Here is a 25037-nt window from a genome sequence, read left to right as displayed (position 1 = left end):
CGAGTTGCTGGACCACCCATCTTATTCTCCTGATTTAGCTCCCAGTGACTTTTACTTGTTCCCAAATCCAAAAAAAAAAATCCTTGCTGGCAAGAGTTTTACCACAAATGAAGATGCAGTTACAGTTGTAAACCACTATTTTGAAGACCTTGAGGAAAACTATTTTAATCAAGGGATAGAATTGCTGGAAAATCGGTGGACTATGTGTATTGAAGTTTCAGGAGATTATATTGGAAAATAAAAATATTTGGAGTACGGCCTCGTACTCCAAACCTACACCAGTAATACCCCACAAATGGTTATGTTTACTAATTCAGTAGGGGTGGTTTAGGGTATGATATAGTCGACCCCCTCCGACATTCTACTTTATTCACTTGCTTAAATTAAATTTAAATAATTAAACTAAACTAAAAAAAGAACTTAAACCGATAGCTTTAGTTGCTAGTGCTTAAATCTTTTTTCTTATTGTAATTTTCAATTATAAAAAATTATGCAAATAAATAAATAAACCTATAACACATATCCAATTGCATTGTGTAAATGAATGAAAAATATCCTACACTAGGTAGCTTCAAACAAAGTAGCAATAGATGATTGCTAATTTGCAGAGCAAAACTTTTCTAGGTTTAATAGAAATCAAAAATTAAATCAGTCTCGGATATAGAGTGTAGAGAACAACTATACTTGAAGGAAAATTAGATAGCGTTCATCACACACATTTGTAACGAGACCAAAATTGAAAATGGATATTACTGGAACGGCCATGAAGGCGCTGGATGCGTTGAACAATTTAAGACTAGGCAAGTGAATAAAATGAAACAACCCAAAAATTTGAAAATGAAAAGTTAGTGTTATAAGAAAAATTGAGAAAAATGCATCCGCCATTTTCTTTAGTTTACCTTAAACCAAAATGAATGGAAATGGACCAAACATAAAAGCCAGGAGCCACCGTGATGCAATGGTTAGCATGCCAGCCTTGCATACACAAGGTCGTGGTTTCGATTCCTGCTAAGACCGAACACCAAAAAGTTTTTCAGCGGTGGATTATCCCACCTCAGTAATGCTGGTGACATTTCTGAGGGTTTCAAAGCTTCTCTAAGTGGTTTCACTGCAATGTAGAACGCCGTTCGGACTCGGCTATAAAAAGGAGGTCCCTTGTCATTGAGCTTAACATGGAATCGGGCAGCACTCAGTGATAAGAGAGAAGTTCACCAATGTGGTTTCACAATGGTCTGAATATTCTAAGTGAGCCGATACATCGGGCTGTCACCTAACCTAACCTAAACATAAAAACCACAACTTAAAAAGTGTAGTGAAAATTCTATCAACATAATAATAATTCTTTTTTCGAAAAAAGGACAGACCATCCCTCGCTCAAAAAAAAAGGAACCCATACTGAAGATCTTTCCCAGCCATAACATTTCATATTTTGGATAAGCGAACAACTCTTTCCGTATTAAACTCCAACTCATGCACCCCCAAAAAAAAAATCGCTTCTCTAACATATGTTCCAAACATATTTTGCAGGAAGCACATATATTATTGGATGCTGCCGAAACATTAATATGTTTGTTTTATGTGAACATATTATATGTTTGGAAGCATTTTGAGCCCAAAAATATTATATGCTTGGAAGAACTTTCCCCAAAGAAGATTGTGCTCATTCCCTAACATAATTTTCACTTCCACGAAATTTTTAGTTCTTGGTACCTTTTTCTGTAATACAAATAATGTTGAAGAAATTATTCAATTTTATAAATTTTTTAAATTTTACCTTTCGCCTGGACGGAGAATCGAACCGAGGACCATACAGTTTATAAGCCAACACACTATCCACTGGGCTACGTAGCAGTTATAGTCACCAGTAAACAATTATCGTTATAAGTTACATTTATATAGCATAGTTTGCAGCGCCCACGAGCCCATGCACACATAACATTATTTAAAAGAAATATACATTTGTTGGCCACGTGGAGCAGTGGTTAGCATGTCTGCCTTGCATGCAAATGGTCGTGGGTTCAATTCCTGCTCCGACCGAACTAATTTTTTTGTAATTTACGGCCATTTTCTTGTAGCTCCGTTAAGCTTTAACTGCCAGTTAACAGAAAGTAAATTGCGGATATCTTCTCTATGGTTAAATTTAACTGAAAAATTTTCAGCAGTTAAGTTCCTAACTGACATGTGGAGAATATATCCAAGATGGCAGAGAAGTCCATAGTATGGTTTAAAAGTTCGTTAGCTAACGTAGCACTAACGAAGCTTCATGAAAATGGTGGTTAGACATTTATACTATATTACATTTTTATAATCAAACTTCGAAATGTGGGTTATTAAAGATTTACAGTCAGAAACAGTGCTTGATATAAACGAAATGGCTTTTGAATAAAATATTATTTTTTATTGCAAAAATAACAATTTTATAACAAAAAACTATTTTTGGTAGAAAAGTTTGAAATTTTGGAAGAAAAACAAAAACTCTAAAAAAAGAAGAGTATAAACATACATAAATAATTTTTTAATGTACACATAAATTTATTTAGGCGTGACCCGTTTTTTACTAGCATTTAACACCATTTTATGTTAAATGCCTTTAAAACTTATCGTGTTTTGTACTTAATTTCATTTTTACCTTTAAGGACGTTAAAAAATGTGTGTCCATAATACCAAAATGATAAACAAAACACTTGTCCACACATACATAAAATTCTCCTCTCAAGGCGAAAACACATGCTGTTTTTTTTTCAAATCTCTATGCTCTTGGTTCCGAATGTCTATTCTCTTTACTTCGAATACTCGTTCTAATATTCAAATTAAATAATATTTAGACTTAAGCATATCAAATTTTTGGCCTTATCATAAAGCAGTTTTCCGAAACAACATACAACCGTTTCACAGAAATTGTAAACATATATATGTTTACTCGAAATTTGTAAATTTATATATGTTTACATTCAACATATTATTTTTATGAAACATTCATGCCCCAAACAAAATTTATTTTAACATATTAACATTTGTGTGCCAAACATGTAGTGTTAGTTTAGGAACATTACATGTTGGCACTTAAATATATTGTGTTTAAAAATTGTGCCCGAAACACATTTTGTTTATATCGGAACATATGAAAAACATATTTTTCTAACAGTGTGGGTATAACCAGTACCATAAGATAGCGAGTAAACTAGATTTGTCATTCCCTTTGTAACATATCGAAATATCGATGGATATGGGATACACTAGTGTTGCTGGAATTTTCTTTGATTTTTCAAAGGCTTTTGATGTGATTGATCATGAAATGCTTTTGAGAAAGTTTGATTTGTTTGGTGTAGGTGGAGCAGAATTGAACCTCGTACGCTCATATTTACAGAACCGTAGGCAATTTGTGCAAATTCGAATACAAAGGACTGACATGTGTGACGTTCAATATGGCTTTCCTCAGGGAAGTATATTGGGTCCATTTCCTATTCGCTATATATTTAAATGATATCAGGAACTTATGACTAGTTGAGAAACTATTCCTGTTTTCTGATTCAATCACGAAATTAAGTGATCGAATTAATTTTCTTATTGAAAAGTCTTCAATAACGAAAATTATAGTATCAATCACAGTTTTAATTGGGCATAAAAAAAAATACCTGAAATTGTGGTTTCAGACCACAATTTCAGCATGAACGTAAGGGGTAACCTGACAAATGAAGTAAAAAAAAAAACAAGTAACAGCAGTAAGTTCGGCCGGGATGAATCTTAAATACCCACCACCATGAACCATATATTAGGGTTTCCTTTGAAATTTCAGGAGGGCTTGAGGACTTGAGGACGCTTCCCGAAGATAAATTTAAAGATTTCACCTATGAGGACTATATCAGATTCTGGATTTATAAGAACCATTTTTGTTAGAGTTTTAGAGGAATCATAAACATCTCTTGTAAGTGTTCAAGAAAATTATAAAATAACGTCTTGATTTGAGATCTTAAATCCGTAGATTTTCACCCGAGAAGTAAAATCTGGAAATTTTACATTGAGTTTCAAGCAATTTTCATGATCAGTGCGCCATCTATACCCTCAAGAAGTGAAGTCGGTCTATATGGAGGCATTACCCAAAGGACCGATAAAAACTTAATCCGATAAACGTTTTTGTGAGCCTAAAATACCAGAATATTTACAATTTCAAGCAAATCGGATAAAAACTATGGTTTCTAGAAACCCAAGGAGTTAAATCGGGAGATCGTTCTTATGGGGGCTATATCAAAACATGGACCGATACTCACTATTTCTGGCAAACCTCTTTGTGGTCCTAAAATACCTATAAATTTCCAATTTCAGGCAAATTGTATATAAACTACGGATTCTATAAACCCAAGATGTAAAATCGGGAGATCGGTCTATATGGGGGCTATACCAAAACGTGGAACGATACGGACCATTTTCGCCACACCTTTTGATGGTCCTCAAGTACCCATAGATTTTCAAGTTCAGGCAAATTGGATAAAAACTACGGTTTCTATAAGCCCAAGACCCCAAATCGGGAGGTCCGTTTATATGGGGACCATACCAAAACATGGACCGATGCTCACCATTTTTGGCACACCTCTTTACAGTTCTAAAGTACCTCTAGATTTCCAATTTCAGGTAAATTGGATAAAAACTGCGGTTTCTATAAGCCCAAGAAGTAAAATCGGGAAATCGGTCTATATGGGGGCTATACCAAAACATGGACCGATACTCACCATTTTTGGCATACCTCTCTATGGTCATAAAATACCTCTTGATTTAAAATTTCAGGCAAATTTGATAAAAACTACGATTTCTATAAGCCCAAGACCCCAAAGCGGGAAGTCGATTTATATGGGGACTATATTAAAACCTGGACCGATATAGCCCATCTTCGAACTTGGCCTGCCTGCCTGTAGACGAAAGATGAGTTTGTGCAAAATTTCAGCACGATTGCTTCATTATTGAAGTTTGTAGCGTGATTACGACAGACAGACGGACAGACGGACATCGTTATATCGTCTTAGAATTTCTCCCTGATCAAGAATATATATACTTTATATAGTCGGAAATCGATATTTCGATGTGTTACAAACGGAATGACAAACTTATTATACCCCCGTTACCATTCTATGGTGGTGGTTATAAAAAGGGGGAAAATTTGTTTTTATGTTACATACAGCGCACATTACAAAAATTTATAATTTGAATCAAAGACAATAAACTTGAGGAAGATAGGAAATTGGCTTGCGTCATACCAAATGTTGCATTTACCATGTTAGTTCCATACATGTTTGTAATTTTTTATTTGTTTTTCGTTTTTATTTTTTAAATGAAAAACTTAATTTTCTTAATGAAACACTGTTAAATTTGAGGCAACAACAAAAAAATTACATTTTCCCCTTTATGGAAATTTATTTCGTGTACTTAATTTCTTTTTATTTGCATTTTAATGCTATGTCAATACTTGTCGTATACGCGTTTGGTTCGAGTATGAAACTAACACGGTAAATGGTTTGATCTCCTCAGTAGCCAATTTCCTATCTTCCTAGAGTTTATTGTCTTTGATTTGAATTTATCGCAGTTGCTTTTATTATAAAATAATTTTATTTTTTCACATGAAAAATGTTCGGAGAACGTGGAGGGTGAATCATGTGGTGCAAATAGGGTACCTCATTTTTCGATATCTGTTGGGGGAGGGGGACATTTTTTATAAAAATAAAATTTTGGTATTTGGCTACCAGTATTATGAACCGATATGGACAAAGTTTTGTTTGATTGGGGATCGGCTATATTTAACTATAGACCGATATGGACCAATTTTGGCATGGCTATTAGCGGCCATATACTAACACCTCGATGCAAATTTCAACCGAATCTGATGAATTTTGCTCATCCAGGAGGCTCCGGAGATCAAATCTGGGGATTGATTTATATGGGTGCTATATATAATAATGGACCGATATGGACCAATTCTTGCATGGTTGTTAGATACCAAATACTAACACCACGTAGCAAATTTCGACCGGATCGGATGAAGTATGCTCCTGTAAGAGGCTACGGAGGTCAAATCTGGGGATCGGTTTATATGGGGGCTATATATAATTATGAAATGATATGAACTAATTTTGGCATGGTTTTCACAGACCACACTGAAAAAACAGTGAACCCACCAGGAAGAAAACTTTCGGTTAATTTTAGAAAATTTTGAATATTTGTAGATAATTTTAACTAAACAGTATTACAAATGTTGGCATCACGCCGATGTCATAAAAATAAGTAAATATTTTTCGACAAATACAAGAAAATTTATTAGACATAACTAAGTTTTTTCACTTGTTAAAGAAAATTTTGTAGTTTGAAGAAAAAACTTGGAGTTCAAAATTGCAAGAATGTCTTTAGTGACATACGAAGTTCACGATGGACGCATTTTTGGTAAAATTTACAAATTTAAAGAAATTCTGAACTATTTTGTGGAAGACACGAATTTAGTTAATCTTTATGCTTCATTTGAGTATATTTTTTTCCTCGGGTTTAGTTAATTTAACTAACGTACACAAAAAAGTATTAGAGCCAAATCGGGGGATCGGTTTCTATGGGGGCTATATATAATTATGGACCGATATGGACCAATTTTTGAATGGTTGTTAGAGACCATATTCTAATACTATGTACCAAATTTCTGCCGGATCGGATGAAATTTGCTTCTCTTAGAGGATCCGCAAACCAAATCTGGGGATTGGTTTATATGGGGGCTATATATAATTATGGACCGGTAGGGGCCAATTTTTGCATGGTTGTTAAAGACCACATACTTACACCATGTACCAAATTTCAGCCGGATCGGATGAAATGTGCTTCTCTTATAGGCACCGCAAGCCAAATCTCGGGGTCCGTTTATATGGGGGCTATACGTAAAAGTGAACCGATATGGCACATTTGCAATACCATCCGACCTACATCAATAACAACTACTTGTGCCAAGTTTGAAGTTGATAGCTTGTTTCGTTCGGAAGTTAGCGTTATTTCAAAAGACGGACATGCTCAGATCGACTCACAATTTCACCACGACCAAGTATATATATACTTTAAGGGGTCTTAGAGCAATATTTCGATGTGTTACAAACGGAATGACAAAGTTAATATACAACCCCGTCCTATGGTGGAGGGTATAAAAACACAAAAATTCTCTGATTTACAGAGAACACGTCGTGAGGTTATGAATTTATTATGGGTTACCTGATTGTTTAATATTTGGTCGGGAACGGTGACCTCCCCCTTGCCCGACTTTTTGAAAATTGGAACAAATGTATTCGATTTGCTTGAAATTTTGAGGGAAGGTTGAAGGGGGCGTCTAGGCAAAGAACAGCTACTTTATTTTTCGATGTTTGGTGAGGCGGGGGCCTCCCCTTTGTCCGACTTTTTTCATAGTACAGCGAAAAAATTAAGAATTTTCGACTGAAATTTTACGGAAAACTTGGGGGATATTATGAAATTTATATGAGGTAAAGGGTGATTTGTTAAGAGCTTGATAACTTTTTTTTAAAAAAAAACGCATAAAATTTGCAAAATCTCATCGGTTCTTTATTTGAAACGTTAGATTGGTCCATGACATTTACTTTTTGAAGATAATTTCATTTAAATGTTGACCGCGGCTGCGTCTTAGGTGGTCCATTCGGAAAGTCCAATTTTGGGCAACTTTTTCGAGCATTTCGGCCGGAATAGCCCGAATTTCTTCGGAAATGTTGTCTTCCAAAGCTGGAATAGTTGCTGGCTTATTTCTGTAGACTTTAGACTTGACGTAGCCCCACAAAAAATAGTCTAAAGGCGTCAAATCGCATGATCTTGGTGGCCAACTTACCGGTCCATTTCTTGAGATGAATTGTTCTCCGAAGTTTTCCCTCAAAATGGCCATAGAATCGCGAGCTGTGTGGCATGTAGCGCCATCTTGTTGAAACCACATGTCAACCAAGTTCAGTTCTTCCATTTTTGGCAACAAAAAGTTTGTTAGCATCGAACGATAGCGATCGCCATTCACCGTAACGTTGCGTCCAACAGCATCTTTGAAAAAATACGGTCCAATGATTCCACCAGCGTACAAACCACACCAAACAGTGCATTTTTCGGGATGCATGGGCAGTTCTTGAACGGCTTCTGGTTGCTCTTCACTCCAAATGCGGCAATTTTGCTTATTTACGTAGCCATTCAACCAGAAATGAGCCTCATCGCTGAACAAAATTTGTCGATAAAAAAGCGGATTTTCTGCCAACTTTTCTAGGGCCCATTCACTGAAAATTCGACGTTGTGGCTCGTTAGTAAGTCTATTCATGATGAAATGTCAAAGCATACTGAGCATCTTTCTCTTTGACACCATGTCTGAAATCCCACGTGATCTGTCAAATACTAATGCATGAAAATCCTAACCTCAAAAGAATCACCCTTTATATGATGTTCTAATATTTGGTCGGGGAAAAATAAAATTGTCATTTCTTCTCAAGTACCGTGAAACAATGAAAATTTTCCAATTTACTTGAAATTTACAGAGGATGTGGGGTAGGTTATATTATAATAATGGATATTTGATAAAGGGTGATACGGTTAAAATTTGGTCAAGGGAAAACGCGTGTAAATCGGTGAAATCGTTTATTTAAAAAATCAAATTAAATTTCTTTTTCAAGTTCAATTAGTATAAAATTCAGGAAAAATATTCAGTTAGGCTTTCGCTTTTCCAAATCCGAATTGTCGGGCCTCACGCTTGACACCTGCCATCAGATTTTGTACAGCCACCTTGTCCACCTTCTTCGCCGCAGAAAGCCAGTTGGCCTTGAACTGCTGCTCGTCCTTAGCAGATTTTTTGGTCTTCTTTAGGTTCCGCTTGACAGTAGCCCAGTATTTCTCAATTGGGCGGAGCTCTGGCGTGTTGGGAGGGTTCTTGTCCTTGGGAACCACCTGCACGTTGTTGGCGGCGTACCACTCCATGGCCTTTTTACCGTAATGGCAAGATGTCAAATCCGGCCAAAACAGTATGGAACAACCGTGTCAGGAAAGGCAGCAGACGTTTATTCAAACACTCTTGCACGTAAATTTCTTGGTTGACAGTCCCGGAAGCTATGGAAATGCTGCTTTTCAAGCCACAGGTACAGATGGCTTGCCAAACCAGATATTTCTTTGCGAACTTTGACAGTTTTATGTGATTGAAAATATCTGCTACCTTTCCCCTTCATTTTGCCGTATAAAACTCCTGTCCCGGAAGCTGCTTGTAGTCGGCTTTGACGTAGGTTTCGTCGTCCATTACCACGCAGTCAAACTTCGTCAGCATCGTCGTGTACAGCCTCCGGGATCGCGCTTTGGCCGTCGTATTTTCTTTATCATCGCGATTTGGAGTCACTACCTTCTTGTAAGTCGATAGTCCGGCTCGTTTTTTGGCTCGATGCACGGTTGTAGACGATACACCCAGCTTATTTGCGACATCTCGGAGAGAGAGGTTAGGGTTTCGCTTGAAACTACCGGCAACTCTCTTTGTCGTCTCAGCGGCTTCCGATTTTCGATTTCCCCCGATCCAGACTTCCTGGCTGTCGACAAACGTTCCCCAAACACTTTAATTACATTTGTAACGGTTGATTTGGCAACTTTTAGCGATTTTGCCAGCTTTGCGTGCGAGTAGCTCGGATTTTCGCGATGCGCGAGCAAAATTTTGATACGCTGCTCTTCTTGCTTGGACGGCATTTTGACAACTGAAGAGTGAATTCCAAAATCAAAATAAGAGCAACATTCTACACACACACACACCTTCAAAATGAGGTGTGTTCAGGATTTTTAAATGCAAAATTGAAAGAAATACGTCAAGTTTATATTGACCAAATTTTAACTGTATCACCCTTTATTGTGATATTTGGAATGGAAGAGGGGTCTCCCCTTTCCCTGCTGTTTAAAAATTGATCTTATAATTTGCTTGAGATTTTCTGGGAGACTTCCTCTAGAACTGAAAATAAAAATAGAATTCTCAAGTTTACTTGGAATTTAAAAAGGCCGTAAGGGAAGGTTATGAAATCAATATGGTGTACTTGATTTATGGGTATATGGACGGAAACCTTCTCTCACACTATGAAACTTAAAGGAAAGTTTACAGATTTTCTTGGAATTTGCAGAGGAAGTGACGTCCCTTTACAAAAATAGAGAAAAATCTAACCTTCTCCGATTTACTTGAAATTGATGATTAAATTTATACAGGGTACATGATTTTTGGATGTCTGGTTGGGGAAGGGGAATAGTGCAGTTGGATAGTTTGTGAAATGAATATAGGGTATGTGAATTTACGATTTCTGGTCGGGGAGGAGCGATGGAGGGGGGTTCCCTTTTGCCCAATCTTTATAAAATAGAAAGTAGAAGATTGTCGATAAATGGGAACTCGGTAGATAATTTTATGATTTTTCCACAAGCTTCTGCCAGACTTTTCTTTACGTAAAAACTTAAATTTACATGGAGTTGAGAAGCAACAGAAAGGGTGCTTCATTTTCCGGTATCCCAGTAAAAAATACTTCAGCAGTAAGAGTTTAGTTGCGCTTTTTGGTATACAATAAAGTAATTCAGCAAAAAAAGCGTCGCCAAAAAAATACTGGAAATGTTCTTTATGGATCCGGAAGTGGTGCAAAATTGGCGCAAAAGCGATGAATTCAACATGGGGTTGTCATGGGACGGATGTCCACCATTTCAACAGCCGTTGCACTGAATTAGCATCACTTCTTAAGGTGTAATTAGAATTCAGTGTTTTGTATTTAAATAAAAAAATATTGTGATATTTTGCCAAACAAATTATTTTTATAATTTTTAATGCATTTTAATGCTTCACACAAGCTATTGTCCTCAAATATTTTCAAAAATTTGCAATTTTTCTAGAATAGAAATATAATTTTGGTGGACAAAGTTGGAATAACTTCTACCATTTCATTAATTCTTACTCTGTTTTTAGCCTATTTAAAGGAAAAAAGTTAAAATTACGCATTAAAATATAAAAAAATCGAATCATAAAAAATTCAATTAAAAGTACTTCCGGTGTAGTTAAAATGAAGAACACCCTTGGAAGGACAGTTTTGGAAGTGCTTTTAAAGTCGTGCCTTCAGAAGAAAATCCAAATTTTTTTGCTGGAAGTATATTCGTCATAAATAAATTAATAAATAACAAAATTTGGGACCTTTATACTTGGTTAGATTTTAAGATTGTGTTTCGCCCCAGGTTATATGGACTTTTTTTGTAATTTTGAAACAAAATGAAATTTGAAACATCCCTTAGATGGATTTTTGTATAGGCAGTCGAATTCGGAGCGTTTTATAGTCGGATTTCGATGGATTAGATTTAGAAAATGTGTTGAACGTAAACCCAACGATGGAATATGGTCGCTTTCTTGCGCAAATTGTTATAATTGGACGGAGAACATATAATATATTTGTCGCAAACATGTTATTAACTCGGACATTATGTACCTGTTGTCAACAACCATTCAATGTTTGGCAAGAAAACAAAATTTTTGCGGCAAAAATATTCCATATTCCCCATCCAACAATAATATTTTGCCCTTAGCTGTAGGCAGTGATGCCAACCCTATGAAGGGAAAAAGCACCAAAACTGCATTATAATTTCTAACATAACATCTCTCACCTCAAAAACTACTAACTAAGCGAACTAAAATTCAATACTAAAAAAAAACAAAAAACACTTCCTAAGATGTATTATATAAGATTTCGTTTATTGATGTGACGCATTTGTAATTTTATGAAATTATGAACCTCTATTTAAGTGTACACCTTGTAAACTTTGAATGTTTTCATTCAATTTTGGTCAGTTATGTCTTTAAAATTCCAAAATATTTTCTTTAGAACAGAAAAACATTTTTTCCGACATTAAATTTGGAAATATTAATATTTATTTCAGTTATGAATGCTTTTGTTAATTTAATACAAACGTTTTTAAGTACATCTTTATCAAGTTCAGAAATTCGGCACTAGGATAAGTATAAGTATGCCTGCGCCAAATTGATTTTAAACAATACTCTAAATACAAATATTGATTAAAAAAGAATCTATACCACCTTAATAACAGATTCTACATTTGGCAATGTAGTTGAATTTAAGCTTTTGAAAGTCTAATCTGTATGAAAAGATATCGTCAATTAAACTTAATATTGATCAAATTGAAAAAAAAAAAAACACCAAAAGCACTAAATGAAAATGCCAGAAAGCACCAAGTTGGTGTTTTTTTTTTTTTTGCATAAGCACTAAAAAGGCAATTTTGTGCTTTTTGGAAATCAAAAAGCACTAAATGTGGTGCTAAAAGCACCAAATTGGCATCACTGGCTGTAGGTGATCATATTCCTTCTTTGTGTGTAGTTGGTAAAACTACACATGGTGTAGGCTCCATGAAACCTAGTTGGGCCCGTTGTTAAAGTTTTACCAAACGATGTTATTTGTAAACTTCATCTGTTTTTATTGTTAATTTAAAATATTTTTGAAAAACTAATCACAATTTAATAATTTCATGTAGATGAACGAATTACAACGAATCCTATATTGGGAAGTCCTTGGGTGATGGTTGGTAGCATTATTCTATACCTACTAACAGTAAAAGTATGGGGACCCAGGTTCATGGCCAACAAACAGCCATACAAAGTTGAACGAATTATGATGGCCTTCAATATTGTGCAAATACTCCTGAATCTTTTTATATTCTACGAAGCGATTCGATACTCGTATTGGCGATCAGATTTTAGTCTCACATGCCGACATGCTCCAGATGATATGAGTCCAGAAAATTTGAAATTGGCTAGACCAGCAAGATTATATCTTTTTTCAAAGTATTTGGATTTCTTAGATACGGTAAGTCAAATGTTTGTTAACAACTGCTACAAATAAAATTTATAGATTTCCAGCAAAAAAAAAAGTGTCGCAAAAAAAATAGTTAACATGTCCGTTTTGGATACGGAAGTGGTGCAAAAATTGGTGCAGAAGCCATGAATTTAACATGGGCTTGTCATAGGACGGAGGTTTATCATTTCTGTGGACGTCGCACAGAATTTGCATCACTTCTTAAGATATGATTCCATTCAGTGTTTTGGATGTGATAATATTATTTATTATTTGTAATATTTTTCCAAATAACTAATTGTTGCATTCTAATGCTTGTCTGAAACATTGGACCTCAAATATTTTCAAAAATTTCGCATTTTTTTTTATTTTTTTTATTTTAATAATTTGTACCATTTTATTAACTCTTACTCTTTTCAAACCTATTACTTATTAACCCTCCGATGAGTGACAGTTCTGAACTTCACGGCCGTGAGAAAAGGACCTTTATTGTAGATCATGTTTTTGTTCATATAATTTTTTTTTTTATTTTTTGTTTTGTTTTTATTGTTTATAACTAAATTCGACATACAAAATTATTTTTTTCAATTTTTTTAATTTTTTTTTGCTTGACTATTATAAAAAAATTTAAAAATTATTGTTATTGAGCGTGTACTTCTTGTCCCCTGCCCTGAGCGCAAGTGTTGCAGCTATGTAAAAGTGTGCTATGTTCTCCGCAAACATCGTTCACGCAGCCGAAGCAATATGCCCGCGTTTTCCGCTGCAGCCCGTACTCAGAACGGCAAAGCCTACATGACGGTCTACTTGATCTAGCCGCAAACGATGATACATTGCCTTCCATCGGTTTTGGTAATACCTGAAATGAATAGAAAAATAAAAAAAAACAAATAAATATATATTCTATTCTTGAATTTGAAGATGTTTTTCTTACCCTGACATCAAATGCTTCCATCGCATAGCGTATCCTTGGATATGAGGTTATATGGTTGTTCAGGGCACGTTCTGCGACATTTGGTGTGGCCAATTGTTTCGTTAGCAGTAACAAGAACGACCGCCGTCTGTCACTCCTTTTTATAAAGGGTGATTTGTTAAGAGCTTGATAACTTTAAAAAAAAAAAAAACGCATAAAATTTGCAAAATCTCATCGGTTCTTTATTTGAAACGTTAGATTGGTCCATGACATTTACTTTTTGAAGATAATTTCATTTAAATGTTGACCGCGGCTGCGTCTTAGGTGGTCCATTCGGAAAGTCTAATTTTGGGCAACTTTTTCGAGCATTTCGGCCGGAATAGCCCGAATTTCTTCGGAAATGTTGTCTTCCAAAGCTGGAATAGTTGCTGGCTTATTTCTGTAGACTTAAGACTTGACGTAGCCCCACAAAAAATAGTCAAAAGGCGTCAAATCGCATGATCTTGGTGGCCAACTTACCGGTCCATTTCTTGAGATGAATTGTTCTCCGAAGTTTTCCCTCAAAATGGCCATAGAATCGCGAGCTGTGTGGCATGTAGCGCCATCTTGTTGAAACCACATGTCAACCAAGTTCAGTTCTTCCATTTTTGGCAACAAAAAGTTTGTTAGCATCGAACGATAGCGATCGCCATTCACCGTAACGTTGCGTCCAACAGCATCTTTGAAAAAATACGGTCCAATGATTCCACCAGCGTACAAACCACACCAAACAGTGCATTTTTCGGGATGCATGGGCAGTTCTTGAACGGCTTCTGGTTGCTCTTCACTCCAAATGCGGCAATTTTGCTTATTTACGTAGCCATTCAACCAGAAATGAGCCTCATCGCTGAACAAAATTTGTCGATAAAAAAGCGGATTTTCTGCCAACTTTTCTAGGGCCCATTCACTGAAAATTCGACGTTGTGGCTCGTTAGTAAGTCTATTCATGATGAAATGTCAAAGCATACTGAGCATCTTTCTCTTTGACACCATGTCTGAAATCCCACGTGATCTGTCAAATACTAATGCATGAAAATCCTAACCTCAAAAGAATCACCCTTTAGGTTTCATTTCGTTGTAAATCGTAAAAGCAGCCAATGCAGCGACGTCCAGCATATTATAAAACATGGCCAACGTCCATCGTTGTGTTGCTCTTTTGCAGTTGTAAGTGCCTAGCATTTGATCCATGGTATCAACGCCGCATTTGTTGACGTTGCATAGGGCTTCCGCTTCTCGGTTTGCTCGTCAACGAGGCAGGTGTAGTGCATTGTGGAGAGCACGTTCACCACTTTATTTTTTTTCGGCACGTATGAGCATAATGATATATCCCCCTCGTTGAACCCAAATAATGTACTATTGATGGTGCGCCTGTGGAATGAATGTCTTGTTGTAGCGCACTGTACCAACATATGCGGTCTTCCTCCTCAACAAAATACGCGCCAAGTCAAGAGTGGTAAAGAAATTATCCGCGTATATAGTATATATATATATATATATATATATATATATATATATATATATATATATATATATATATATATATATTTTCCTGAAATTCCTAGGAGGAACATAGGGCCGTACGCGTATATAGTATGGCTAGCATTTAAATATTTTTCCACAAGATCCAGCACTACGTTCTGCCCTTGGTTTATCTCCCGTTGTTGGTTTGGCAGTTTTCCAGAATATATCATTCCCTTCACAGGATAATAACTCTGTGAGTCGCATAACCACCATACTTTCAATCCATACTTAGCTGGCTTTTACGGGATATATTGTGTGGAGCTGGTGCGGCCTCTGTAAGGGAATAACTGCTCATCAACTGTTAGTGCTTCATGAGGAATGTAAGCTGCTGTCAAGTTATGTTGCAACATTTCCCAAATGCCGTCAATAGCCGCAGTTTTGCTGTTGATGAGTCGCTGTTGCCGAGTGTTTCCATTGTCGAATCGAATAAATTGATTTATACACATGAAGCGATCGTACGACAACGCAGCTTTGTATATTGGGCAACGCGTCGCGTTCTATAATTCCATAGCTGGTTCATGGTTTGATCTTGTGAGTCCATCATACAAAAGATTAGCTAAAAAGGCTTCAAACTCTTTCACTGTCACTGGCTTCCACTCCTTTTTCTTTGTGGGATTCGTCAAATTCCATGCAGCTGTTCTTCGAAATTTGAATGTGTATTTTTATTCTTATAATTTTTTTATTTATCATCATGAGTTTAGGTCTTTGTGTTCAGAACAAGTAAATTATGTGTTGCAACAATAAAAAAATTATAATGATACCCAAAAACATGCATTTATTAGAGAAATTCAGTAATGCATTTATTAGAGAAATTCAGTACACCTTCTAGGGACTTTCTCACTCATCGGAGGGTTGAACATATGAAAAAAGCGAGTTATAAAAAGTTGAACTAAAACAACTTCCTGTATACGAGGGCAGTTCGAAAACATTTTAGACTAGCACAAAAAGCGCTGTATAAACAGAAAAAAGTTAAGTGTTTTGGAAACTTCCATTTCTGTTATGAACACATGTTCAATTTTTCGATCTGGCAACTCCTTCGTACAGAAACAGGTGTTCAAAAAAGATGCATCTGCATTTTTTTTACAATGGAAAAATTAGAAATGCGTGCTGTCATTAAATATTTACATAAAAAAGGTTTATCGGGACAAGAAATTCATAATGATATGGTGAATGTGTTAGGTGAAAGTGCTCCTTCATATGCAACAGTAAAAAATTGGGTTGCTGAATTTAAACGTGGTCGTACAAGCATTGAAGATGAACCACGTAGTGGACGTCCAAAAACAACAACAGAAATTGTAGTCAAAGTGCATGATATGGTATTAAATGATCGACGAATAAAAGTGCGTGAAATTGCTAATATCATGGGCATCTCAAATGATCGAGTCCATTTAGTTTTGCATGAAGACTATAGATGAAAAAGCTTTCTGCAAGATGGGTGCCGCATTTGAACATTTCTCAAGCTTGTTTGGATCGTTTTTAAGCGTCGTTTCATAACTGTTGATGAGACAAGGATCCACCACTATACTCCAGAGACAAAAGAACAATTCAAACAATGAACTGAAGCGGGAGGAAGTGTCCCAAAGAAGGCAAAAACAATTCAATCGGCTGGTAAGGTTATGGCAACGTTTTTTTTGGGACTTCAAAGCTATTTTATTGATTGACTATCTGCAAAAGGGTAAAACAATAAATTCAGAGTACTATTGCAAGCTTTTGGATCAACTAACTCGAGAAAAACGTCCCGGTTTACAACACAAAAAAATAATTTTTCATCAAGACAACGCACCAGCGCACAAAGAGTGTTTTAACAAAGGCTAAAATCAACGAATTAAAGTACGAGTTGCTTGACCACCCACCTTATTCTCCTGTTTTAGCTCCCAGTGACTTTTACTTGTTCCCAAATCTAAAAAAAATTCCTTGCTGGCAAGCGTTTTACCTCAAATGAAGATGCAATTGCAATTGTAAACCACTATTTTGAAGACGTTGAGGAAAACTATTTTAATCAAGGGGTAGAATTGTTAGAAAAGCGTTGGACTAAGTGCATTGAAGTTTCAGGAGATTATATTGAAAAATAAAAATATTTTTGAAAAACTAACTATTCTCTTTCATTGATAGGCTAAGAAGTTTCCGAACCGCCCTCGTAGCACAAAAAAAATTTGACGGATTTAATATGGTAACAAAAATGTGGATCTACAAAGTGGTGAAGGGTATAACATAGGCGGTTCTGCCCGACTTTAGACTTTCTGTACTTGTTTTTAATTGAGAAAATGCCAGATAAAATCTATAAATTATTATTTTTAAATTAATTTAAAATATTATTGTTATTAATTGAAGAAAGTAGTATGAGACTTTCTGTAAAAAAGAGAAAACTGAAACATTGGCAGAAAGTGGCAGGGCACTTTCTTTTAACAAAATAAAAGGGAGAAGTCATAGCTAATGACTTCTTAGGCGCGTAGATTTCAGAGAGTAAAAAATCTACTACAAATCCTATCGAGCAATGTAGGAAATGATAACCTATAGCGGGGAGAAAAATAAAGCGAGACCAAGTTCAGTTTTATAAGTACAATTTATTTTACCATCCTTTGAGCGATGTTGATACTTCGGCTGACGTTGACAAAAGAGAAAGTTACAATTTGTATTTTAATTAAGAAACTTCGCATTGATCGCAAAATTTACAGATAAAAATACTACCAAATTTATATTACATTTTTATAACCTCCACCATAGGATGGGGGTATATTAACTTTGTCATTCCGTTTGTAACACATCGAAATATTGGTCTAAGATCCCATAAAGTATATATATTCTGGGTCATGGTGAAATTCTGAGTCGATCTGAGCATGTCCGTCCGTCCGTCTGTTGAAATCACGCTTACTTCCGAACGAAACAAGCTATCCAGTTGAAACTTGGCACAAGTAGTTATTATTGATGTAGGTCGGATGGTATTGCACATGGGCCATATCGGTCCACTTTTGCGTATAGCCCCCATATAAACCGATCCCCCGATTTGGCTTGTGGAGCCTCTAAGAAACGAAAATTTCATCCGATCCGGCTGAAATTTGGTACATGGTGTTGGTATACGTTCTCTAATGACCATGCAAAAATTGGTCCATATCGGTCCATAATTATATATAGTCCCCATATAAATCGATTCCCAGATTTGTCCTGCGGAGCCTCTTGGAGGAGCAAAATTCATCCGATCCGGTTGAAATTTGGAACATGGTGTTAGAATGTCGTCTCTAACAAACACGCAAGAATTGGTCCATATCGGTCCATAATTATATATAGCCCCGATATAAACCGTTCCCCAGATTTGATCTCCTTGGAGGAGCAAAATTCATCCGATCCGGTTGAAATTTGCAACGTGGTGTTAGTATAAGGCCGCTAATATCCATGCCAAAATTGGTCCATATCGGTCTATAGTTATATATAGCCGATCCCCAATCACACAAAAATTGGTCCATATCGGTTCATATTCATGGTTGCCACTCGAGCCAAAAATAATCTACCAAAATTTTATTTTTATGGAAAACATTGTCAAAATGTTATATCTATAGAAAATTTTGTAAAAATTTTATTTCTATAGAAAATTTTGTCAAAATTTTATTTCTATAGATTTTTTTTGCAAATTTTATTTATATAGAAAATTTTTTCCAAATTTTACTTCTATAGAAAATGTTGTCAAAATTTTATTTTGTCAAAATTTTATTTCTATAGAAACTTTAAACTTAATTATATACGTATTTAATTGGCCTTTTTTAATTTAATATATACTACGTATGGACTACCTTGTAATTTAGAAGACGATGTTAGGAAGTTTTAAGATACCTTGCCATCGGAAAGTGTTACCGCAACCCAAGTAATTCGATTGTGGATGACAGTCTTCAGTCGAAGTTTCTACGCAATCCATGGTGGAGGGTACATAAGCTTCGGCCTGGCCGAACTTACGGCCGTATATACTTGTTAGTACTTAAGAGCTTAAACTAAATACAGCGTATCACATGTATTATTGTTAAACAAGGTTTAACATTAATATTTATCACAAAAACAAACATATTTATAATTGTTATTCTAATTTTGTTTATTCTTAATCATTTATTTTCAGATTTTCTTTTTGCTGCGCAAAAAATTTAATCAAATCACGATTCTTCATACCTACCATCATTCGATGGCGCTCTTTATTGTCCACACCTATTCGTCACATTTTTATGGTATGTAAAAAATAAAATCGATTAGAAAGCTAATAAGATTTGATTTTGTTTTTCCCCCAATTTTAGGTTCTCAGGCAACATCAACCGGTATCCTAAACTCCTTTGTACATTTTGCAATGTACTTATATTATCAAGTAGCTGCTATGAAGCTTAACATCAATCTAGAAAATTGGAAACGTCGAATGACACAATTGCAATTCCTGCAATTCTTTTTAATGCTCGTTCACCACAGTCTACCGCTAGTCAATAATTGGTGCAATGCCAATGAGAAATTTCTCATGTTTTCATGCTCACAAAATTTCATTATTAGTTTGCTATTCGGCAATTTCTATTACCACACATATATTCTCAAAGATCGCAAAAGATCACATGCACAAAAGATACAGTAAGATGCAGTACAAATTGAACATACAAAAATAAAATAACCAAAAAATTTAATATAACATGTTTTTTATACCGACCACCATAGAATGGTGATGGGGGTATAATAAGTTTGTCATTCCGTTTGTAACACATCGAAATATCGATTTCCGGCTATATAAAGTATATATATTGTTGATCAGGGGTAACATTGCTATAGGTCTGGGAGAAAAACCGCAGTTGCATATTTAAGAAAATTAAGGGCTACATGTTTATGGTTACTTTGTCTCAATCTGACTATAGCTCATAGTCAGTGTTGCCAGGGAAAATGTTCGGTTTACCCTACAAGGATATACATTCCCAAACAATTTTCCCTACAATATTTTTCGTTAAATTTAAACAAATTTTACAATAGAAAAATGGTTCTAAGTACTTTATTATCTTAAAACATGAAAATGCAACGTATATAACCTAGAAAATAAATTTGTATTATCACCACGGTTGCCACAGTTAGGTTAGGTGGCAGCCCGATGTATCAGGCTCACTTAGACTATTCAGTCCATTGTGATACCACATTGGTGAACTTCTCTCTTATCACTGAGTGCTGCCCGAGTCCATGTTAAGCTCAATGACAAGGGACCTCCTTTTTCTAGCCGAGTCCGAACGGCGTTCCACATTGCAGTGAAATCACTTAGAGAAGCTTTGAAACCCTCAGAAATGTCACCAGCATTACTGAGGTGGGATAATCCACCACTGAAAAACGTTTTGGTGTTCGGTCGAAGCAGGAATCGAACCCACAACCTTGTGTATGCCTGGCGGGAATGCTAACCATTGCACCACGGTGACACAGTTGGTCGAATTCTACCAAAAATAGTAATTTTTTTCTTGTTAAATCTCTATAGAAATAAAATTTTGGAAAAAAAAAGAAAGGAAATTTTTCTATAGAAATAAAATGTTGATAATAAATTTTATAGAAATAAAAATTTTGAGAAAAAATTCCATAGAAATAAAATTTTGAGACAATTTTTTATAGAAATAATATTTTGAAAAAAAAAATCTATAGAAATACAATTTTGACAAAATTTTCTATAGAAATAAAATGTTGACAAAATTTTCTACAGGAATAAAATTTTGACAAAAATTTCCATAGAAATATTCGTTTGGTAGATTTGTGGTAATCTTCAAATTTTGTTAGATTTTTTTTTTTTTGGCACGAGTGGTAACTGTTGTTACCACACATTTTTAAATATCAAGCCTTGCAGGCTTCTAATTTCCTCCTCTAGAGCCACCAAAATGTAAAAATATTTACAAATTGTGTTGAGTGAAAATGTCCCTACATTGTGGCCCTACGTCCTACCAGACGCTAAATATTAGAAAAAAACCTACATATAGGGAATTTCCACTACTTCTAGCAACACTAGCTGTAGTTGATATTGCACCTACGGGGTTAGTATGCCACTAATATTGAACCCATTATAAAAAAAGAGAAAATCGCTCAATTAGTGTGGGTAATAAATCCAAATTTTTAAAAATCGAGCAATATTCTTATGTAAGAGCTACAAGTACGTATAAATACGATCTGCTAGTACTTCAAAATTTGAAATTTGAGTAACATTGGTTAATAAGTAAGAGTATTATGGCCAAATTTGGGAAAATCGAGCGATGCATATATATGGAAGCTATATGTAAATCTGAACCAATTTGCATATTATTTTGCGGGTTTGATTAATACCACAAAAGGTTACCTTGTACAAAATTTGAGTAAGAGCAGTTAAGAAATGAGGCCTCTATGGTCAAACATAAGGTTATTAGGGGCAAAGTTTTCAAAATCAGGCGATACATATATGGGAGCTACAATTCGAAGAAATTTGCACATACCGCTAGTACTATAGAGGACTGGATCTAGCCAACTTTGAGTAAGATCGGTTAATAAATAAGGGTTCTATGGCCAAATTTGAGAAAATCGGGCTATACATATATATGGGAGCTATATCTCAATTTGAACCAATTTCGATGAAATTTTGCACATACAGTTAGTGCTATAGAAGATTACATTTGGCCATCGGTTGATAAATAAGGGTTTTATAGTCAAATTTAGAAAAATCGGGCGGTACATATATGTGGGAGCTATATCTAAATCTGAAACGATTTCGATGATTTGTTGCACATCTAGATAGAGCTGTAGAAGATTACATTTAGCCAACTTTGAATAAGATCTGTTGATAAATAAGTTTTTTGTGGCCAAATTTGGAAAAATCAGGCTGCTAAGTCCTCGTTCTGACACACAGATGGCGTTGGTAGTATCAAATGCATATAATTTTTATATAGTACCAACCTTCAAATGATTAGTGTCAAAATTTGACGTCTGTAAGTCAATAGCTTGTGAGAAAGAGCGTCTTTTGTGAAGCAACTTTTGTTATTGTGAAAAAATGGAAAAAAGGAATTTCGTGTTTTGATAAAATACTGTTTTCTGAAGGGAAAAAATACGGTGGAAGCAAAAACTTGGCTTGATAAGAGTTTTCGGACTCTGCCCCAGGGAAATCAACAATAATTGATTGTGTATGCAAAATTCAAGCGTGGTGAAATGAGCACGGAGGACTTTGAACGCAGTGGACGCCCGAAAGAGGTGGTTACCGACGAAAACATCAAAAAAATCCACAAAATGATTTTGAATGACCGTAAAATGAAGTTTATCGAGATAACAGAGACCTTAAAGATATCAAAGGAACGTGTTGGTCATATCATTCATCAATATTTGGATATGCGGAAGCTCTGTGCAAAATGGGTGCCGCGCGAGCTCACATTTGACCAAAAACAACAACGAGTTGATGATTCTGAGAGGTGTTTGCAGCTGTTAACTCGTAATACACCCGAGTTTTTCCGTCGATATGTGACAATGGATAAAACATGGCTCCATCACTACACTCCTGAGCCCAATCGACAGTCGGCTGAGTGGACAGCGGCCGGTGAACCGACTCCGAAGCGTGGAAAGACTCAAAATTCGCTGGCAAAGTAATGGCCTCTGTTTTTGGGATGCGCATGGAATAATTTTTATCGATTTTCTTGAGAAGGAAAAAAACATTAACAGTGACTATTATATGACGTTAGTGGAAGCGTTTGAAGGTCGAAATCGCGGCAAAACGATCCCATATGAAGAAGAAAAAAGTGTTGTTCCACCAAGACAACGCACCGTGCCACAAGTCATTGAGAACGATGGCAAAAATTCATGAATTGAGCTTCGAATTGCTTCCCCACCCACCGTATTCTCCAGATCTGGCCCCCAGCGACTTTTTCTTGTTCTCAGACTTCAAAAGGGTGCTCGCAGGGAAAAAATTTGGCTGCAATGAAGAGGTGATCGCCGAAACTGAGGCCTATTTTGAGGCAAAACCGAAGGAGTACTACCAAAATGGTATCAAAAAAGTGGAAGGTTGTTATAATCGTTGTATCGCTCTTGAAGGGAACTATGTTGAATAATAAAAACGAATTTTGACAAAAAAAAATTGATTTTCTTTGTTGGACCGGGGACTTATCAGCCAACCTAGTATATGAGAAGGGCGATGAAAAATATTATTTTTTTGCCAAATTTGGTGACGATCCGTTTGTAAAAAATCGCAACGTAACCCCATTTTTCGAAATCGGGCGATACATATATATGGGAGCTATATCTAAATTTGATCCGATTTCTTCCAAATTCAATAGCTTTCGTCCTTGTGCCCAAAAAACTCCCTGTACAAAATTTCATCAAAATCGGTTAATAATAGCGACCCTGTGAACAACATGGACAGACGGACGGACGGACGTACATCAAGCACTAGATTCTGAGTCGATCGGTATATATTTTTTGGGGTCTAAAATCAATATTTCTGGTAGGCACATTTTTTGGCAGATCAAACTTCCCAGCAAAAAATTTTGGAAGTTCTTCTAAAGGCACAACTTTAAAAGCACTTCCAAAAATGTCCTCCCAAAGAAGTTCTTTATTTTAGCTGCACAGGAAGTTTATTTGAGTCAATTTTTGTATAACTCGCTTTTTTCATATTTTTAATAGAAAAATTAAATTTTTTGTATTACATGTTAGCCTGATACCGAAACAGGCAATTGACGTCCAAATGCATTATATCTAATTATACAAATCGGACGAACCGAAACATGTACAGTCCAGGCGTGTATAGATTTGTATCTGGCGTTTTCTTTTCAATGGCTCTATTAACCATGTTCCTTAATCTATATCTGTCCATAAAGCTCGAATAATAATTGTATAATTAGATATAATGCATTTGGACGTCAATTGCCTGTTTCGGTATCAGGCTAACATGTAATATAATAAGCAACAATGAGCCCGTCGTAAAACTAGGAAAAACACGACTAATGTACGCGTTAGAATTGTTGTTGTATCCTGGAAACCAGTTTCTGTTAATTGTCATATGTTGTAGTTGACTGTAGAAACAATAAGCATTGTTCGACTGTTCACCACTTAGGTGAATTCTAACAAATTAGCTTTCTAAAAATAAATTTCGTGTTGTTGCATTACTATGTAACAAAACGAAATAAAAATAAGATTAAGGGACTTGTAAGTTATATGAAAAGATGATGTACAGTGGGAGAAAAGATGATTCAATTTGTAAGAGGAAATTTCCCAAATGTTTTCTCCATAAGGAGTTAGCATAAAGGGCCCAAAATTGAGTTATCTCTCCCAGCCAGATCTATACTAAAGGCTGTGGAAAGGTTCATTCGCCCGAACCGAAACATGTACAGTCCAGGCGTGTATAGATTTGTATCTGGCGTTTTCTTTTCAATGGCTCTATTAACCATGTTCCTTAATCTATATCTGTCCATAAAGCTCGAATAATAATTGTATAATTAGATTAAATTTTTTGTTTCAAATAGGTTAAAAATAGATTAAGAATTAATAAAATGGTAAAAATTATTTAAATTTTGCCGAAAAAATTCCAAATCCATTCAAGAAAAATTGCGAATTTTTGAAAATATTTGATGTCAAACGTTCCAAACAAGCATATGAATGCATTAAAACTCATAAAAAATCTAAAAATTATTTATATGTGAAAATATCACAAAATTTCTTAATTCACACCCAAAACACTGAATTCACATCACACCTTAAGAAGTGATGCAGATTCAGTGCAACGGCGGTTA

The 25037-nt window shown here is 35.5% G+C and overlaps 2 protein-coding genes across 2 annotated transcripts; one reads left to right on the top strand and one right to left on the bottom strand.

Annotated features, from left to right (window-relative positions):
• Positions 1-641: 641 nt before the first annotated feature.
• Positions 642-19969, top strand: LOC142229104 (very long chain fatty acid elongase 7-like). Its single transcript, XM_075299646.1, has 4 exons — positions 642-800; positions 12529-12860; positions 19421-19526; positions 19593-19969. The coding sequence occupies exons 1-4, from the start codon at positions 743-745 to the stop codon at positions 19913-19915; spliced, it is 819 nt and encodes a 272-aa protein (XP_075155761.1). The 5' UTR covers positions 642-742; the 3' UTR covers positions 19916-19969.
• LOC142228957 (uncharacterized) lies at positions 13452-14985 on the bottom strand. The gene is made up of 3 exons (XM_075299481.1): positions 14855-14985; positions 13780-13915; positions 13452-13704 (listed from the first exon to the last, which is right to left on the bottom strand). The coding sequence occupies exons 1-3, from the start codon at positions 14983-14985 to the stop codon at positions 13489-13491; spliced, it is 483 nt and encodes a 160-aa protein (XP_075155596.1). The 3' UTR covers positions 13452-13488.
• Positions 19970-25037: the final 5068 nt, after the last annotated feature.

The sequence above is a fragment of the Haematobia irritans genome, chromosome 3 (genome assembly GCF_050003625.1).
Source record: "Haematobia irritans isolate KBUSLIRL chromosome 3, ASM5000362v1, whole genome shotgun sequence".
NCBI lineage: Eukaryota > Metazoa > Arthropoda > Insecta > Diptera > Muscidae > Haematobia > Haematobia irritans.
Note: the sequence above shows the minus strand (reverse complement) of the source record. Positions and strands in the feature narration are given on the sequence as shown.

Bases quoted from the DNA above. Each gene is read 5' to 3' on its own strand.
- LOC142229104 (XM_075299646.1), top strand. From the start codon at position 743: ATGGATATTACTGGAACGGCCATGAAGGCGCTGGATGCGTTGAACAAT. The intron at 801-12,528 runs GCAAGTGAATAA...AATTTCATGTAG, and splicing joins GTTGAACAATTTAAGACTAG to ATGAACGAATTACAACGAAT. The intron at 19,527-19,592 runs GTATGTAAAAAA...CCCCAATTTTAG, and splicing joins CTATTCGTCACATTTTTATG to GTTCTCAGGCAACATCAACC.
- LOC142228957 (XM_075299481.1), bottom strand. From the start codon at position 14,985: ATGGATCAAATGCTAGGCACTTACAACTGCAAAAGAGCAACACAACGA. The intron at 13,916-14,854 runs GTGATTCTTTTG...CTTTATAAAAAG, and splicing joins AACGAAATGAAACCTAAAGG to GAGTGACAGACGGCGGTCGT. The intron at 13,705-13,779 runs GTAAGAAAAACA...TATTCATTTCAG, and splicing joins TGGAAGCATTTGATGTCAGG to GTATTACCAAAACCGATGGA.